The 17,859-nt window shown below is 49.6% G+C and overlaps 2 protein-coding genes across 5 annotated transcripts; one reads left to right on the top strand and one right to left on the bottom strand.

Annotated features, from left to right (window-relative positions):
• Window positions 1–1,177: 1,177 nt before the first annotated feature.
• On the top strand, window positions 1,178–4,772 carry CIB1 (calcium and integrin binding 1). Of its 2 annotated transcripts, XM_044662495.1 has the most exons (7): window positions 1,178–1,278; window positions 1,627–1,661; window positions 3,136–3,253; window positions 3,492–3,642; window positions 3,742–3,860; window positions 3,952–4,040; window positions 4,497–4,772. In XM_044662495.1, the coding sequence occupies exons 1-7, from the start codon at window positions 1,228–1,230 to the stop codon at window positions 4,516–4,518; spliced, it is 585 nt and encodes a 194-aa protein (XP_044518430.1). In that variant the 5' UTR covers window positions 1,178–1,227; the 3' UTR covers window positions 4,519–4,772. The 2 variants fall into 2 exon arrangements, with proteins under 2 accessions (XP_044518430.1, XP_044518431.1); XM_044662496.1 differs by lacking the exons at window positions 1,178–1,278; window positions 1,627–1,661 and adding an exon at window positions 1,883–2,004.
• Window positions 4,773–5,429: 657 nt separating this feature from the next.
• On the bottom strand, window positions 5,430–16,192 carry SEMA4B (semaphorin 4B). Of its 3 annotated transcripts, none has more exons than XM_044665453.1 (13): window positions 15,525–16,192; window positions 15,052–15,114; window positions 14,273–14,371; window positions 11,712–11,823; window positions 10,958–11,074; window positions 10,542–10,693; window positions 9,935–10,116; window positions 9,548–9,695; window positions 8,849–9,059; window positions 8,587–8,738; window positions 8,077–8,243; window positions 7,553–7,643; window positions 5,430–7,312 (listed from the first exon to the last, which is right to left on the bottom strand). In XM_044665453.1, the coding sequence occupies exons 1-13, from the start codon at window positions 15,735–15,737 to the stop codon at window positions 6,581–6,583; spliced, it is 2,439 nt and encodes an 812-aa protein (XP_044521388.1). In that variant the 5' UTR covers window positions 15,738–16,192; the 3' UTR covers window positions 5,430–6,580. The 3 variants fall into 3 exon arrangements, with proteins under 3 accessions (XP_044521388.1, XP_044521389.1, XP_044521387.1); XM_044665454.1 differs by having other exon boundaries at window positions 8,623–8,738; XM_044665452.1 differs by having other exon boundaries at window positions 5,430–7,317; window positions 7,558–7,643; window positions 8,623–8,738; window positions 15,525–16,191.
• Between the last annotated feature and the right edge of the window lie 1,667 nt (window positions 16,193–17,859).

The raw sequence follows: 17,859 nt of genomic DNA, 5'->3' as shown, positions 1-17,859 counted from the left end.
GGACCTGTGATAAACGCTGGAGAGACAAAAAGAAGCAAAATTTAGCGCCTGCTGTCTAAATGGGCTCACACTCTATAGAGGGAGACAAGCTGCCAAATATTTAAAAAGAAGCTACATACAGGATAAATGGAGTGGGGGGAAATAAGAGAGGCAATGAAGAGGGCTTGAGAAGGCTTCCTAGAAGATAGGCTTTTAGTTGGGGCTTAAAGGAAGCCAAGAGAGGTCAGTAATAGGAGTGGAGGAGAGAGCCTTCCAGGCATGGGCTACAGCCAAAGAAAACTCTTTGACTCAAGAGATGTAATGTCTTGCTCGTTGAACAGCCAGTGCCATTAGATCGAAAAGTACGAGTCGGAGAGTTTAGAGTAAGAACAGTGAAAAGGTAGGACGGAGATAGGTAAAATGTTTTGAACGCCAAGCAGAACTTTTTGTATTTGCTCCTGGAGAGGTGATAGGGAACCACTGGGTTTTATTGAATTAGGGAGGCGACAAGAGTTTACTTGCGCTTTAAGAAGTGAACCGGGAATAGTTACCTCACTTCGAGAGTGAGGGTCCGGGAGTCGGGGTGAAGCAACTAGCCCGCTCCTTTGTTTAACCGAAGAGTTCCCTTGAAAAGCAGTAGTAGTTTAAAACCTCCCGCTTTAAATGGTGTAAGCACCACCAATAAAATTATATGATCTTTCCAGTCTCATGCACGGTCCTCCGGGAGATGTAGTTCAGAGACTCCCAATGGCTAGGGTTTCTCGTCCCTACGTATTGTGGGAAATGAAGTCCTGGGTTCAGGCCCACTACAACCTGGCGAGGAAACTGAGTCCCAGAGACCTGTTCGTTCAAGATTCGCGTTTTCTCCCCAACATCCCGCTGCCTCTCTCTCTTCTAGGCGTGGGAATGAAGGGCCGTCTTCTAAGGTGCAGCTGCAACAGGTCCCATGATTCCAGCTCAAACTCTCTTAACACCCCTTGGCTAAACCCGCCTCACGCCGGATTTTGGTAACGCTCTCCTTGGATTTCGCCCAGGGAATTAAGAACTGGCCCTCCGGCCCTTTAAGAAAGAGGCGGAGCCTATCGGCAAATGAGGCGGGGTGGTCGGAATTGCCTCCGTTGCCGCGGGGACTGGGCGGGCGGCCGGGGCGGGTGACGCGGAAGGCGGAAGTGAGTGGGAAAGTTGTTGCTGTCCGGGATCGGAGTTGGCGGAGTCGCTCGGTCTGGACCCGGAGGGTGTAGCAAGGCTATGGGCAGTTCGACCAGCCAGCTCTCCAAGGAGCTGCTGTCGGAGTACCAGGTGCGGTGGAAACGACAGATCTGTCCAGGCTTGCTTCTGGCCGGGGCAGTGCTTTCCCCGGGCAGGGTGGGCGGCTTTGGGCCCTGGACCCATGGGCATGGGGTTGGGGGGCGACGGCCCTTGGCCATGCACGGCCCGTCTCCCCCTCCACTCCACAGCCTAGCCCTTCTCTTCCTTCCCCTCCCCATTGATTTTCTCCTACCCTTGAGGGATGGGGGGCCCCGAGAAGGCTCCAAGTGCAAGGTTCCTTCAGACTGGTGGGGGGAATGCAAGCAAGGGGGTGAGGGGAGCTCTTGTCCTGCTTGTGCTGATTGACGCCTAACGATCAACTCTCACTTTCCTTTCCAGGAATTAACGTTCCTGACGAAGCAGGAGATTCTCCTGTAAGTACCCCTCCAGCCTCCACACTACTCAGGAGGCAGCTGGACTTAGCAGATGGATTTATGGCCAGAAGACTTGGCCTGGCTTTGCCACTGAGTGACTGTGTGACCTTAGGCAAGTCACTTCCCTTCCCTGAGCCTCAGTCTCCTCCCCCGTATAATGAAGGGGTTGGACTATACTATCTCCGAGGTCATCTAGTGCTATGATGAGTGTTAGGACTGAAAGAAACCTTGGAGACTGAGGCCACTTTCCTCATATTACAGAGGAGGAAATTGAGTCCCAGAGAGCTGAAGTGACTAGTCCAAGGTCACACAGTTACTCTGTTAGCAGAACTGGGACTAGAATGTAAGTCTTCAGACTCCAAAGTTCAGTGCTTTTCCCTCTATTGCATGCTGCTTTTACTCTCCCTTGCTATGCCTTCTCTTTCTGTCCTGTCCTGAATCAGGTCTCATGCACGCTGCTGGGTTGTCAGCCATAAATAAACCTGTATTTGAAGCTGGCCCAAAGTGTTCCAGGAAAAGAGAGGCTCCAGAAGTGGGATATTCAGAATCCTCTTTGGCTTTGATCACTGCTTCTTGTGTTCCTTGCTTTTAGATTTCTGCCCTTGCTGTCCAAGGGGTGGTGCTGTTTCCGAGTAAAAAAGTGTGGAAATTCAAGCACTTCTTCAGCTTGGAGTGTTTGTTCCAGCTCTGACTATTTGTGCTTGTTTTACATGATTAGAGATCTAGGTTGTGGGATAAAGCTTTTTCAGAGAACTTATCAATAATGGAAGTTCCAGACCCTTCTTGGCCGGGGCAGCCTGAGGGAGGGGCAAGGAGCTATATTGACTAAGCATCTGGGAAAAATTTTGATGAATAGAATCTAGGGTGAGCCTTAAGGACTTTGGAAGAGACTGTGATTCTTGGTGCAGACAGTGAAATGGGGATAATCCATTGGTCTGTGAGCTCCTTCAGAGCAACTACTGTGTTTTCCCTTTTCTTTTTATCCCTCGTGTTTAGTTAGCACAGTGCCTGGCACATAACAGGGACTTAATATATGCTTGTTGACTGACTGACTGCTTCCTACCACTCTCTAGCTGTCCATATCCTTCCCATTTTTCAAGAGCTTCCTGTTTCCATGGAGGCTTCTTTGATGACTCTAGCCCACAGTAATCTCTTCTTTCCTTTGAAGCCTCATTGCTTTTTATCAGTACTATTATTTGACCCCAGTCGTATACTTTGTGATAGCTCTTATATTTTGTTGCCTTTGGTTCATAGGATCCTGTGACTTTTTATCTGTTTGTTTGTTTTTTTAATTCCAGTGTCCCTACATCCCTCCTCTCCACTTTCCCAAACTAAACAGTAGGCTACTATAGGGTAGCTTTCCACAGTGCTAAACATTTAATAGAAACTATAACTTCAAGCATTGTATTTGTTTGGTTGGTGGATTGAATAAATATTTATGAGTTGCTTGAATGAATTTTGCTTTTCTTAACAGGGCCCACAAGACATTTAATGAGCTGCTGCCTCCAGAGTCTCAGAATGTGGTGGACTCTCTGACGGCCCAGGTATCCAGGGTACCCACCGAGAAGGTCCTAACACTTCCAGAGCTCAAGGTGATACCCCTCTCACAGTGTTTCATTCAATAGTTCATTACTGTCACTTTGGGGATCTCTGGAATATTTCTCAACCTGTTAACCCCTTCTTATTCCAGTTTTTCTAGTGATATAGGCTGTCCTCTGTAGTTCCCAGGGCAGGGCTTTAGACAAAGTACACATATAATCAGAGTGTAGTGGTTGATTCCCTATCAGAAACCCAGTGTCCTTCTGCTTACAAGAGCTTCTCTTGCTCTAGGCCAACCCCTTCAAGGACCGTATTTGCCGTGTGTTCTCCACAGCACCAGAAAGAGACAGCTTGAGCTTTGAGGACTTCTTGGACCTCCTCAGTGTCTTCAGTGATGCAGCTACCCCTGACATTAAGTCCCACTATGCCTTCCGCATCTTCGGTAAGGACTGAAGGACTAGGGCATATACTGAGTGGAAAGGGGTAGCATTATGGTCTTTTTCAGCAGGAATAATTTTTTGTCTTGGTCTTTCCTAACTAGATTTTGATGATGATGGGACCTTGAACAAAGAGGATCTGAAGCAGCTAGTGAACCGCCTTACTGGGGCAGAGGAGGACACTCAACTCAGTCCCTCTGAGATGAATCAGCTCATTCAGAATGTAAGCCTGGACAGTATAAGGAAGAGAAAGGGAGAAGAAGGGAAAGTATTTGGGGCTTTTGACTAAACTTCTATCTCTTATCCCTGGGCAGATCTTAGAAGAGTCTGACATCGATAGGGATGGCACCATCAACCTCTCAGAGTTCCAACATGTCATCTCCCGTTCACCTGATTTCACCAGGTACAACCAGGGCCACCTGGTGATTTAGGCACCCTAGAATCTTGCTAGAAGAAGGAGGGCAGGAGGAGGACGCGTTAGATAAGTGGCTTTGGGTTAGGGATGACCAGAGTCAACCCCAATATCCTCTGGGACTAAGCCAATTCCAAATGGTTTTTTTTTTTTAAACCTTACCTTCTGTCTTAGAATCAATACTGTGTAGGCACTGGGGGTTAAATGACTTGCCCAGGGTCACACAGCTGGGAAGTGTCTAAGGCCAGATTTGAACCTAGGACCTCCCATCTCTAGGCCTGGCTCTCAATTCACTGAACCATCCAGCTGCTCCCACAAATGAGTTTTAAGGGAACACATTTACCAACTTCTCTCTGAGTTTACTTGATCTGGGCCTCATTTGCTGACCTGTGCTTACATGCCAATTCTACAGCGGATCAGTAACCCCTATATCTTCATCTCTTCCAGCTCCTTTAAGATTGTCCTGTGATGGGTACTTGCAGTGTCTGGCTGCACCAACCTCTCTTTGAGAAATTCTCTTCTATGCAGTGACCTCACCTGCAGTGCCAACTCCTCGAAAATGGTCGCTATGCCTGGGCTAGCCCTGGCGCTTGTATGAAGCAGTCCAGTCCCCTGGGCAGGGAAGGTACTTCCAAGCCATGGCCTCTCCTCTCCTCACTGCCATTATGACAACACTGTTCATGTTTATACTAATCAATAATAAATATTTGGAAGTTTTGCTCATGCATGTTTCAGTGGGTACATTGGACCAAGCTTGAGGCAGGGCAGAGAGGTCTCTTATAAAATTAATAAGAAGAAGACTGAGGGACTAATGGAAAATTTCTGAACTACAGTAGAGTCAGGTCATACATAGTTCTTTTAAAAGTAGGAACGTGCAGGATACAAAATGAACTTCTTGTTCTGTGTTTACTTAGAGAAGGGTGAATTATTTGTGCTCAGCACATTTTTCCTATTAGGCTATCTTTTGCCCAGTACATGGAGATTGCATCCTAAATTGTAAAAACTTAGACTGCTGATGGTCTCCATCTCACCTCATTCTTGTAACTTAGTTACAGAACAAACTAACTGTTAAAATTCCTAACATCCCTTTCCTGTCTGAATCTTGCTTAGCCATGATAAATCGACCACTGACCACTGCCCCACCAGAAGAAAGTCACTGAGATGAAGTAGCTTAATGAAAGTGTAAGTAGAGGCAAGCCTACATTAAGAGAAATGGAAATGGATAGAAGATTGAGCTTTCTCCTGAAGCTCTCTCATGCCCAAGGCAGTCAGAGCCAGTTTTTAATAACAGCATTCAGGGTGAGAGGAAAGGCACATTGCATAGACTTTAAAATTCAATTTCCAATTTTATTAAAAAAAAAATGTAAAGTGCATTTTATAAAAAAAGTTATACAAAACAGACTTATATGGCCCCTGGACTGGGCAGTGTCAATGTCCCTTTGGGCAGAAAGAGCACAAGGGGCCAGAGAATTATCAAGCTTGAGGAAGTTAGTTATTTAGGGAAAGTAGGAGGAAGTCCAAAAGGGCCAAAGGACAAAGGAGGGTAGGGACACAGTGGTTCTTTTAGATTATCAGGAAGGGAAGACAGTAAATCTAGTCTTTGATGTTCAATGTGAATTCCATAAAAAATGGAATGTGCTTCTATCCTCTCAACACGGGGAACAAACCAACCTTAAACCAGCCCTCTAGTGTCCCAAGAGAGCCACTACTAGTCCTGTGGCTGGACAGGATATGGCAGTGACACAACCACCCTCCTGTTGTCCGTGGCCTGATTGTTCTATGGAGGTAGGGAGGAAGCGTGCCCTAGGTTGGCTTCCAATCTGTCAGGGGTCCTTGGCACAGCAGAAGCCAAAACTCCTTGGAGGCCTCTGTGTTGGCCCTAGGCCTCTGCAATGACTTTGGCAGCAGAACGTGAGGCGAACGAGGCCCGTGGAAGAGGAGATGGATTTCCCTCAGGCTCAGGCATCCATATTATTGTTCTAATGCATCCAAAATGCCCCATGGAGATTGTGTGTAAGGGAGGAGAGTCTGTGAACTGAATCCCTTCCAGACCAAGGCTGAAGAAGAATTCTGTCTGGGTCACCTTTCATTCCTCATGCTTGTTTCACATTTTCTCTTTTTTTTTTTTTTTTTTTTTTAAAGAAAAATGTTTTCAGAAGGGCTCAGGAGTCAGAATAGTCCTGCAGCAAAGTCTGAGAATGAATGAGAGGTCACTGAGCGCCTGGACTGCCTCTAGGCAGCTTCTGGCTGCAGCTTCCCTGTACGGAGCTCCAAGGTGACCCCCCCAGGGCCAGGCAAACCCCCCATGTTTCCGTTCCTGGCTGAGAGGAGAGGCCCCACAGTCCTACTTATAGAGGAGTGATGATCCTCTTCCCTCTGGCTGGTCCTGAAGGAAGTGGGAGGGAGCTGCCCAGCTCGCTCCGCTCTCCGGATTCTGGGTGCTGTCTGATGAGGAAGAGAGGTCCGGCTGGTTATTCTACACGGAGTCACAGTCCCTCGAGCCGGGGTTAGCTGTGAGCCATCTCCTCGGTTCATACCACAGAGTCACGAATCTCAGAGCCCAGCCGTACCCGGGGCCGGGGGCACGTGGGAGACACCTCCACAAAGCTGTCCTGAATACTGAGTGGCCTCTTTTCCGACTCGGTGAAGGCCCGGAGCCCTGGAGAGCTGTCGGCCAGGGCCTGGTAACCTTTGTGGTCGGGCAGGGCGCTCGGCGGGCCTCCCCCATTGAGGGACCGGTTTTCTGAGGGAAGCATCACGGGCCGGGTCCGGGGATGTACGCTGGCACACTCTCCCTGTTTGAGGAAGAGCTTCATGCCGTCCCGGTGGCGGTAGAGGAAGAAGAGGGCGAGAAGCACGACGGCAAATCCAAACAGACCGCACATGAGCAAGAACTCGTTCCAGTAGGTTTTGTAAGGGGCCAGAGCGGCCTTGCCGTTGGCAGGGGAGCTCACCCGGGACGTGTTGATGATGAACGGGATGTTCGAGCCCTCCTCCCCGTCAGCTGCCCCCTCAGTGGCCTCCACGCAGTAGCTGGCCACGAGCTGCTGGAAGCTCTCCTCTAGGGACCAGCACTGGAAAGAGCCCAGGCCGTCCTGGCTGCCCACCAGGAGCAGGTCCCCGCTGGGCAGCACGCGGTAAGAGGCAGAGTGGTTCACGGGCGCCCCGTTGTGGAGCCAGCGCCGGGATGCCAGGTTGGAGAGCAGCCGGCAAGTCAGGGTGTTCACTGTGTTGGGCTGGAAGTGTACTTGCTTGCACGATGTCTTGTCTGCAGAGGAAACAAGAGTTATTAAGGCCGAAGAATCCGGAGCTGGAGCAGGGCCGCCCCAGCGCGTGGCTCCAGAGACTCCGGGCTGTGAAAGGGTTGGTTCTCCGTCGGTTCCGATGCCCCGACGTAGTACCTCACACTAGATGTAGCCCTTACGGGCCGCCCCCTGTGCTGTGGCCGGGCTCCCCGAGGCCCAGCGGCTTCCCCTTCTCCCCTCTGAAGGAGAACAGAACGCCTCACCTGAGAACGCAGAAGGCCGGCGGCTGACGGCAGAACCGTTGCAGAGCTGCTCCGTGTCGGCATCTTCGATGTCCTGTACCCATGGCCTGAGGACGAGAGCAAAGTCAGGACCGCTGCCGTCGGGGTTCGGGCAAGCTAGAGGACTCGGCCCTCTGGGACTCTGGGAGAAAACCCACTTCCCGGGGCTCAGGAAGACGAGTTCAGATCCTGCCTCAGACACTAACTAAGCATGATTCTGGGCAAGTCACTTAACCCCTCTTTGCCTCCGTTGTCCCATCCTATCCCCCAAAGTTGTGGTGAAGATCAAATGGGATAACAATTGAAAAGCGCACACAGCAAGCACTATACAAGCGTGAACTATTGCTAGTTGAGATCAGGGTGGAATTTGTTTCAGTGTTGCTTCCTCCAGAGCGAATGCAGGAGAATAAGAGGCAGAAGGCCCGCAGGCCTTTCCAGGGTCCCCAGAACACAGGGCCCCCCACCCCAAGCACGGCCCGAGGGAAGCGGGGGCGTTCTTACTGGGAGGCCAGATCAGGCTGGTAGTGCCTGACGTCCCTGCAGGCGGTGCCGCTCCAGGCACAGTACGGGTCTCGAGACAGGATGCATTCCCCGCAGCTCGTGTAGACGCTGCAGTTAGCCACAGACACCTGAACCACGGCCGAGTAGGAGGAAGCATAGAGCAGTCCCTGAACAAGACAAAAGGCTGTGAGAAGCGAGTGATGACAGGCTCCTGGCCAAGGACCCTCCCAGCTCTGCTTTGGAGGCTTCTGATATCATCGATGAGACTTGGGCTGCCACGGGGCACAGCAGCCAACCCGTGGGCTCCAGAGGGCACTTTTCTGGACACGCCTGGGTCCTATACAATCCAGATTTGGTAGCAGGCTTTAAATGCTCTCTCCTAATCCCAGGAATGAGGGAGAGAGAAATAATAAACTGTATCTGCGGGGGCCCCAGGACAGGGAAATCTGGGATGAATCCTGGGATACCAGGCCCACAATTCCCCTTAATCCCAGAGTGGAATCCCCGAGCTTTGCATCCCTTCCTCTCAAGTGTATCCTTGCTTACTCTCTGGGGGTCCAACAGTAAATTCTGGACAGGGTGGTCAGGTGGGAAGAGCTGGATCTCCTCGATGATGTGCACCCTCTGCCTCGAATGCACAGTTTTGTGCAGGCGGCCGTCACCTGTGGGATGACAGAGAAGCTCAGCTCCTCTTCCTACAGGAAGGCCTGCCGCTCCTCAGGCCGCCCGCAGAGCGGCCCCTTCCCTTAATCCTAGAGCCCAGGGAACTCACTCGTGCCCAGGAAGAGGACGTCGTAAGAGCGGTGCAGGCCCGCCACTCGATGCACCGAGAGGCGCTGGTAACGGGCCCTGGGCTGCAGCAGCAGCGGGTTGCTCCGGACCTGCCGATCCATCAAAAAGTGATCTTTGAGGAAGTTGAGTACCCGGTCAGGGAGCTGCAGAGAGGAGTTTATCTTCTTTTCCCGGGCACTATTCGTAATGCACTGGAGGAAAAAAACAGCCAAGAGGAAAAACGTAAGCAAAGAAGGAAATGTAAGAAAGAATAACATACAGAAGTACACCTGCAGGGGAAATGCTTGTCCATCAGGGCAGGATAAAGCGCCAGGCCTTTAAGGGGTATTTGACTTCTCAAAAATCTCTTCTAGGTCTGTTCTATGTTTATACACACTGAAAGGTCTAAGCTATCGATGGAGCTTTGACTCTGGTGCCAGGGTGAATGGACTGAGGCCAGGTGGCCTTTGCTTTCCCTAGGGAGGCTATAGAGGGCTCGGCCTCAACAACAGGGCAATGCGGTACGGGGGATACAGAGCCATAGGGGGGGACACAGAGAGGTATGGAGGACACAGAGGTACAGGGGACACACAGCAGTACATGGGACACAGTGGTAGGGGGGACACAGAGAGGTATGGAGGACACAGGTACATGGGACACAGCGGTACAGGGGACACAGAGCGGTACGGGGGTTACAGACCGCTCCTGGCCGGGGTGTAGGCGAATCCATCACTGTGTACCACTGCTGGGTCTCTCGGTTTACTTCCTTGTAGAGGCCGCTGAAGGCACTCTCCACATCCTGCATGGTGAAGACACAGATGGCTGAGCCCCCCGCAGCACCCTGGTGCCTGCAATGGAGAGAGAGAAGAGCGGAGCTTTTCACGAGGGCCTGGCTCCGACCAAAGACCCCCTCAGAGCTCTCTAAATGGCTAAGAGTCCAAGAGGAGGATCTGCAGAAGGGCCTCTCCCCTCCTCCCCCAGCTGGCTTCACCCCCCTCCCCAAACTTCCTCCTCATTGAACAACGGCAAGTCTTCTGGGTTGTGGCCAGCCAGGCATAAGAGTCTCCTAGTGCCCCTGAGGACCTACCACTGGGAAGTGAAGACGCCATAGAAGAGGGTGTCCTGCCAGTCCTTGGGGCCAGGGCTCAGCACAAAGACATCTTGGAGCACATTGAAGGGGAAGCCGTCAGATGGCCGGGAGCAAAGCAACTGGGCTTTCAAGAAAGATGTCCAGCGTCTCTGCAGTACTCTCTCCCCACCCAGGTCTCCCTGTCCGGAGAGAGGAAACAGGTTGGGTTTTGTGGAACCACGTGGGGAAGGAGAGTCTCTAACACTGCGTGGCACCCCCCTCCCCAGTTCTGACCTCCCCCAGCCTCTGAGCATCCACAGGAGGTCACCCAGAAACATTTCTGCCTGTAGGGAAGGCCCATGGGGTCTGCTGACCATTCCCGCCTCAGGCATTCCTGCTTTATTTTAGCACAATAAAGCATTTATTAAGCACCTGCTGTACAAAAGGCACCGTGCCAGGCACTGAGGATAGAGAAGAAAAACAGCCCCTGAAATGTGATGGAGACACAGAAAAACCTGAAAAAAGGTGGGAGAGCCAGAGCTAAGAGCCGGGGCGCTGCGGGCTGGGGAGGAGGAAGTACGTGCTCCCCGAGAGAACTCCGTTCTCGGCGGTCCCTGGCCCGCACCTTGCACACACGGGCAATCCGGGACACGATGGTGTTCTCAAAGAAGTCAAACTCCTTTCCGGTCTCGCTGAAGAAGAAGTAGATCTTGTCATCGTCCCCTCGAGGGTTGTCCAGGCTCTCGGGAATGTAAGCGGAGCTCACAAAGGCCGGGTCTGTGTGGGGTGGGAAAAGGCTCCGAGTCAGCCGCTGGAGGAAGCCCAAGGGGAGCCCCGTGGCCCCGAGCCCACGAGGAGAAAGCAGCACTCTCGGCTCTCAAGGGCCTCGCCAGAGTCACACTGTTTGGGGAAAATCCTCCCCCGCTGGGCCCGTGCCACCGGCTCCGCCATCCCTCCGTCCGGCCCCTCTCTCGCAGGCCCTGCTTCCGGGGGTCGGGCTCCCCCCGGGGCTATGGCTCAAGGCGAGGGGGGCATCTTCACCTTGAAGCCAGTTGAGGGAGTTTTCAGTCTTGAGGGTGAGGCGATTCCCCTGGCTCTGGGAGATGGTTGGCTCATTCCCCTGGAAGTTGCTGACTGTTCCGGCATAAAGCTTACCATCTGCCAAGAGAAACATTCCCATGGGAACAGCCCCAGAGCGGCCCCCATTGCCGGGCCTAGGGCAGCTCTCAAGCTGTCCTTTGTAGAGCGGAGCCTTGGAAAGGAACTCGAAGGTTCTTCTGTCTTAGTGTTGGGGCACATATGCTCTACATTAAGGCTGGCCCTAGGAGCACAATGGGCCCCAAAGAAGTCAAACCCCAGGGGGATGGAGCAAAAACTTGGGAAAAAGTTCTTTGCCACTCTCCCCCCCCTTTTAAAGCATCCCCATCACTTCCCAGCATCTCCCATCCTCCAACCGTCCCCCCACCTGGCCAGTAGCTCCCTTCCTTGTAGCCAAGCCATCCTCTTAAGCAGAACCAAACGACACATTGAGTGTGTCTGACCCCACGGCACAAACTCTTTCACAAGCTCTAGGGTTCCACGGCCCACAGAGGAGACCCTGGAAATGGGCAACAATGGGACCAGAAGGAGGAAGGGAATACACTCCTATGAAGCTCCTCGGCAGGGTCCCGACTCTGCCTTGCCTGGATGTTCCTCAGAACGGTTTTTCCTGAGCTCCCCAAGTGGCAGGGAACCAAATGCTCCCATTCTAAGGCTCGGAGGGATCCTCTGCCCCCAGGAGGCTCTAGACACTTACCAACCATGATAGCTGTGGACTTGTACTCTGGGTCAAACGGACAGCGACCCTTCCCATCCTCAAGCAGGACATTCCCTGCTCCATCTTGCTCCAAGCTGAAGTTCTGAATGTTCTGAGGTGAAGACAAATGAGACCATTCAGAGCCCTGGAGCAGCACCCCCGCAGCCAAGGGGCACATGAGTCAACAAGGATGTTGGGGAACAGGCTAGATTTATGTGACAAAGTCATGAGAAGAGGCAGCTGGGTACGGCAGCTAGATGATGGGCTAATAAATAATAAGCAATTGCAAAGGAATTGGGACTACTTGGATTCAAGTCTCCCATGCCAGCTGGGTGACCCTGGGCAAATCATCGGATCCCTTCAATTCTAGTGCCTTCCTCCTGTGATTATTTCCTGTTTATCCTGTCTCCTCTTATATATATATATATATATATATATATATTTTCTTGTATGCAGTCTTTCCCACTAGACTTGTGAGCTCCTTCAGGACAGAGACTGTCTTCTACGTCTTTTTGTACCCCATCGCTTAGAGCAGTGCCGGAACATAGTTTTGTTATGGTTGTTCCGTTCTTTTCAGTCATGGATGACTTTTCATGACCCCATCTGGGGTTTTCTTGGCAGAGATACCGAGTGGTTTGCCATTTCCTTCTCTGGCTCATTTGACAGATGAGACACTGAAGGAAACAGGGGTAAGGGACTTAGCCAGGGTCCCGTAGCTAGAAAATGTCTTAGGATGGATTTGGACTCAGGAAGATGAATCTGCCTGACCGCAGGCCCAGCACTCTATCAATGAACCATCTAGCTGCCCGAGCACACAGAAAGTGATTTAATGCTTATTTATTTATCTATTTATTGATTGATTGATTGAATTTCATAGTGCTCCAGGCAATAAAGACTAAGTTGTAGAATATTTAAGGATTGACAAAGGGCCTCTGGCTCAAGGGAAATTTTAGGAAGCTAAAAGAGGGAGGTTATTCTTTTATCAGTGCTGAGCATATCCTTCTAGGCCACTATTTTTTTTTTAAATCCTTACTTTCTGTCTTAGAATCGACACTAAGTATTGGTTCCAAAGCAGAAGAGCAATGAAGGCTAGGCTATTGGGCCTCAGTGACTTGTTCACACAGCTAGGAAGTAGCTGAGGCCAGATTTGAAGCCAGGACTTCCCCTCTCCCAGGGCTGGCACTCTATCCCCTGAGCCACCTACCTGCCCCTGCATGCCATTATTAATAAATGGTCTTTAGGAGTTGTTCTAACTTAAAAAACCCCTAATGTTTTTAGCCCATTTGGTGTTGAACCTTTCTGGACAGAGCTAAGCCAGGCTTTATGCAGTCAACCACCCCAAATGGGCTGTTAAGTCTATCATTCAAGTCTTTCCCACCTGGTAAGATCTCCCGTAACCCACTGGCATTGGCATTCAGGAATGTAGTGTTGCCTACATGCCATACTAAGATATAAGGGTCGGCCTTGGGCACAGGAGGTAATTTTTTTTTTTTAAATAAACCCTTACCTTCCATCTTGGAGTCAATACTGTGTATTGGTTCCAAGGCAGAAGAGTGGTAAGGGTAGGCAATGGGGGTCAAGTGACTTGCCCAGGGTCACACAGCTAGGAAGTGTCTGAGGCCAAATTTGAACCTAGGACTTCCCATCTCTAGGTCTGGCTCTCAATCCACTGAGCCACCCAGCTGCCCCCTCATGAGGTAATTTTTCAATTCTTAGACAAATCCTAGAATTTTAGGGCTGAAGCAGACAGCTCAACTAGTCTATCCCTTTTGTTTTACAAATGAGGAAACTGAAATCTTCTATGCATAGAAGACTTTCCTTGGAAGGAAGGTAGGAAGCAAGCGTTGATTAAGCACCAATTATGTGCCAGGCACGGGGCTATGTGCTTAGAAATGTTATTTCACCTGATTTTCACAAAAGCCCTGCTGGAAAGTGGGTGCTACTATGATTCCCATTTTACAGTTATGGAAACTGAGACAAATAAAAGAGGCTGAGTGACTTGTCCAGGATCATAGTTTGGAAACGTCTGAGGTCAAATTTGAACTCAAGTCTTCCAAGCCTGAATATTCTATCTACTGTTCCACCTAGCTGCATATCTGCTTACCACTTACATGACCATAAGCAAGTGACTTCAGGTCCCTGAAACTCCTTGATTTCCTCTTTATGAGCTATAAGAGGAGTGGGGTGCCAACTGTTGGAGTCGTCTCACAGTTGTATTGATGGTTTTATTTGGGGGTTTTGGTTTTCTAGGAGTGTGCTCTTACAACAACGACCAATATGGAAGTGTGTTTTGTATAACAAAAAATAAAATTTTAAAAAAGAGGGAAAAAATTGGAGAGGATGGATTAAATGGACTCTGAGGTCTCTTCCAACCCAGTTTGTGATCTTATGTTCCTCTCCCCAGTAATTTTAAGAACTGGAAAAAACCAACTTCCCTACATGAAATGACCAGAGCTGAAGGCACTGGGCAGCTTTTTAGAGCTCCTCTGGCCCATCTGAGAATGGAGGCAGCCCTCATGGGGCCTGCGGAAGTGGGGTGGCTGGCTAGGGCTGTCACTTACTATGTAGGCACAGACGGGGCTGAAGGCAGCCGTGCCACAGGTGTACAAGTGGGTGCTATTGAGCTGCTGGAGAAGCTTGATGTAGTTGTGACAGTCCCTCTAGGAGGAAAAAGCAACCGTTAGCATCCTGCACACTCCCCTCATTCCCTCTTTCATCATCACATACAAACACTGCGGAGTCCCACAGAAAAAATGTAGCTCCGCTCTAGGGGTCCCAAGGAAGACAGCTGCATGAACCTGAGGGGACCTCGGGCTTCTTAGACTGAATTAGACACCCAGATGGCACTGAAGTGACTGAGACGGGGGAAGACGGAGTTCTCCAGAGCAACACCATCTTTTCGAGGTTCTCAAGACCAGAGAGCATCTTCTGGGACCTCTGGGGAGGGGAACATGATCCTCAAAGGAATTCCCAGTATTGCCTCAATCCCAACAAACTACAGGTCCCAAAACGAAGGGGTCTCAGAAATGTCATGAGTCAGATGTTTGCTGGGATTGCTACTCATGGCTCCAAGTCTCTCAAGACCACCAGAGATAAGATCTGCTCCCCTCTAGAAAGGAACACTCCCCTCTGAGTCACCCATTCTTCCTCCCACAGCAGCTGGCTAAGGTAGAGGTCAATGGATATTCAATTACAACTGGTTAAAGTCCCTTTATCTCAGATCAGAAAAGGGATTAGGGCTGCTTTTTCCAGGAAGACTCTATTTGGGGGTAACACCCTCCCACAACCTGCTGTTCCTTCTTCAGCCTAGAGGCACCCCTTTGCTCCCCAATCAATTCACCTGTGAGTCCTTGCCCTTGAAGACACACTGGTGCTTCTTCTCTGGATCGGCACTCCATATCAGCTAGAAGGTCCCCGACAAAAGAACAAGGTTAATACTAAGGAAGAGGAAGGATAGGATAAAGATTGGGGGTTTGCCATGATGGTCTAGGAGGTTTGTTTTAAAAATTCCTTAATGGCACCTTAAGCAGTAAATGGCTATAAAGAATATTACGAATAATATATTAAATTACTCTGGGATATTAAATCAAAATATAGGAAATTTCTCCGTGATCTCTGGGAGTTCACAACTCATTTTGTTGTCATTACTATTGAAAGGGATCAACAGAACAACAAAAAACATTTCTTCTCTCCTTCCATGGCCTACAAATTCTATCCCAGAAGACCGATGGTCCAATTGGCCTGCCCACCACCCATTCTTTTCCTTCCCCCTATCCACTGGCCCCCAGACACCCCAACCCCTGACTCTCTTACCTTCTGGTAGTGCCCCCCGGGCAGGAAACTGCTACTGCTGGTGAGGGCAAAGAGGGCCTCTCGGGCCCCCACAAATAGGGTTTTCCCATCTTTGCTCAGCAGCAGTGCTGTGTAGTTGGTGATGCCCTCTGCTTCAAACCTCCGCACCGTCCGCTCCTGTGAGCCTGGGGAGAGATACGCTGCCATCACTAGGGGCTGCCAAATGCTCTTCATTCACTATCTACCTGCCAGAGTGGAAGAGCAATTTTTGAACTATCGGTGAGGGCCCCCATCGTACAGAATCCACAGGGAAACGATGGGGCAAGAGCAGGGACAGGGAGAATAACCACTGAGAATCACAATACGACAAATCATGGTAGGGTTGGTGTTCCTCGTGACCTATATTTTTCTGGAAACATCCGAAATCTAATTTGTACAAAAATCCTAAGCAGATCACTGAAAAGAAAAGCAAATTAGAAGACTTGGCATGCACAGCCATGAACATACCTGCCTAATGGGACCATAGAAGCAATGTAGAAGATATAAGGATTTTGGTGAAGAAGAAGCAGGTCTAACCTACAATGCTATTTTGATTGATAACTTGGAGAGAGTGGCAAGATAGCCTATGCGCTATTCATAGTAACAAGAGTTGACTTGAAGAATATATTGACCTTCACCTCCCCAGAAGAAAGATAGAATCCTATTCTGATGCTCTCTTGACTATATATATATTTTTATTTTTCATTTAATTCCCTCCCAATTACATGTAAAAAGTTTCCAACATTTTTCTTTTAAAAAATATACTTATATATGTTATAATATATAATAAATTTCCATATGAATTTTCCTAAGTTATATGATTGAACTTATCTCCCTCCCTCCCTCCTCTTCTCCCTCTAGGTGCTGGCAGGCAATTTGATTTGGGTTTATACATGTACAACATTTTTCAAAAATATTGAGTCTCAGATTCTCTCTTTCCCTCCTCACCTAATTCCCTACTTCCCTTGAGACGTGAAAGCAATCTCATATAGATTTTACACATGCAACTCTGCTGCTCTCTTAACAGTGAGTTCTCTATTAAAAATAATCATTAAGACAGGCAGCGGGATGGCACAGTGGATAGAGTGCCAAGCCTGGAGTCAGGAAGATTCATCTTCATGAGTTCAAGTCCAGTCTTGAACACTGACTAAGCTGTGTGACCCTGGTTAAGTCACTTCACCCTGTTTGCCTCAGTTTCCACATCTGTAAAATGAGCTGGAGAAGCAAATGGCAAACCACTCCAGTCTCTTTACCAAGAAGACTCCAAATGGGGTCACAAAGAGTCAGGCACAACTGAAAATGCCTGAAAGGCAACAAGCTTCTCAGAGAGAGTGTCTGTACTCTTGTCTCAGCCTCACCACAATCTGCCGTTCGATGCTCGGCTCTAGGTGCCGACGTTTAGGAAATCAAGGCAAGGCCAGTGAACAAGCATTTATGAAGTACCTACTTCTGGGCCAGGCACAAGGGATGCTGACACGGCTCTCAAGAAGCTCACAGTCTGATGGAGAAGAGACATAAAAACAACTCTGTACAAACAAGATGCAAACAGGATAAATGAGAGATAAGGCATAAGGCATTTAGGGGATTATGAAAGGCTTCTTGTAGAAGGTGGGAGTTTAGCCAGGACTTGAAGCCAAGAAGTCAAGAGGAATAGGGAGAGCATTCCAGCCATGGCGGACAGTCAGTGAAAATTCTCCCAGTCAGGAGATGGAGGGTCTTCTTCTAAGAACAGCAAAGAGGCCCCAACATGGATAAGCTGGACAGCAGACATAGGAAAGGCAGTGAGTGGGCTGGGAATCAGGAAGTCATCTTCATGAATTCAAATCTAGCCTCAGACATTTATGATTTGGGTGACCCTGGGAGAGTCACTGAACCCTGTTTGCCTCAGTTTCCTCATCTGTCAAATGAGCTGGAGAAGGAGATGGCAAATCACTCCAGTGTCTCTGCCAAGAAAACCCCAAATGGGATCAAGAAGAATTGGATATGGCAAAACAACAACAACATTTATGGGAAGGCAACGAGAATGGTGAAGGATCTTGAGTTCGTGCCATATGAAGATTAGTTGAGGGGGTATGAGGATCTTTAGCTCGGAGCAATCTCAGGGAGGACAAACTAGTTGCCTTGGGAAGTAATGGGTTCCCCTTCACTGGAGATTTGCAAAGCACAGCTGGACGACCAATGAGCAGATACAGGTTAGACTAGAAAGTCACGAGGGTCCCTTCCAACTCTAAAATTCAATTACTGCATGATAAGCCAGAAAAGGGATTGGGTCTTTTGACAAAATAGAGTTCAGGAATGACATTTATAAAATGAAGGG

This window comes from Gracilinanus agilis, chromosome 2, assembly GCF_016433145.1.
Source record: "Gracilinanus agilis isolate LMUSP501 chromosome 2, AgileGrace, whole genome shotgun sequence".
Classification (NCBI taxonomy): Eukaryota; Metazoa; Chordata; class Mammalia; order Didelphimorphia; family Didelphidae; genus Gracilinanus; species Gracilinanus agilis.
The sequence above is the reverse complement of the archived record's forward strand: the minus strand, read 5'-3'. Positions and strand labels throughout refer to the sequence as shown.

What these genes read in the sequence shown, in the direction of transcription:
- CIB1 (XM_044662495.1), top strand. Translation starts at nt 1,228, where the DNA reads ATGGGCAGTTCGACCAGCCAGCTCTCCAAGGAGCTGCTGTCGGAGTAC. An exon ending in ACGAAGCAGGAGATTCTCCT is followed by an intron (nt 1,662 to 3,135) that starts GTAAGTACCCCT and finishes TTTTCTTAACAG; the next exon opens with GGCCCACAAGACATTTAATG. An exon ending in TGAATCAGCTCATTCAGAAT is followed by an intron (nt 3,861 to 3,951) that starts GTAAGCCTGGAC and finishes ATCCCTGGGCAG; the next exon opens with ATCTTAGAAGAGTCTGACAT.
- SEMA4B (XM_044665453.1), bottom strand. Translation starts at nt 15,737, where the DNA reads ATGAAGAGCATTTGGCAGCCCCTAGTGATGGCAGCGTATCTCTCCCCA. An exon ending in TTGAGAGGAAGGGATGCAAA is followed by an intron (nt 8,244 to 8,586) that starts GCTCGGGGATTC and finishes TGTCTTGTTCAG; the next exon opens with GGACTGCTCTATGCTTCCTC. An exon ending in CAGCCTGATCTGGCCTCCCA is followed by an intron (nt 7,644 to 8,076) that starts GTAAGAACGCCC and finishes TCTCGTCCTCAG; the next exon opens with GCCATGGGTACAGGACATCG.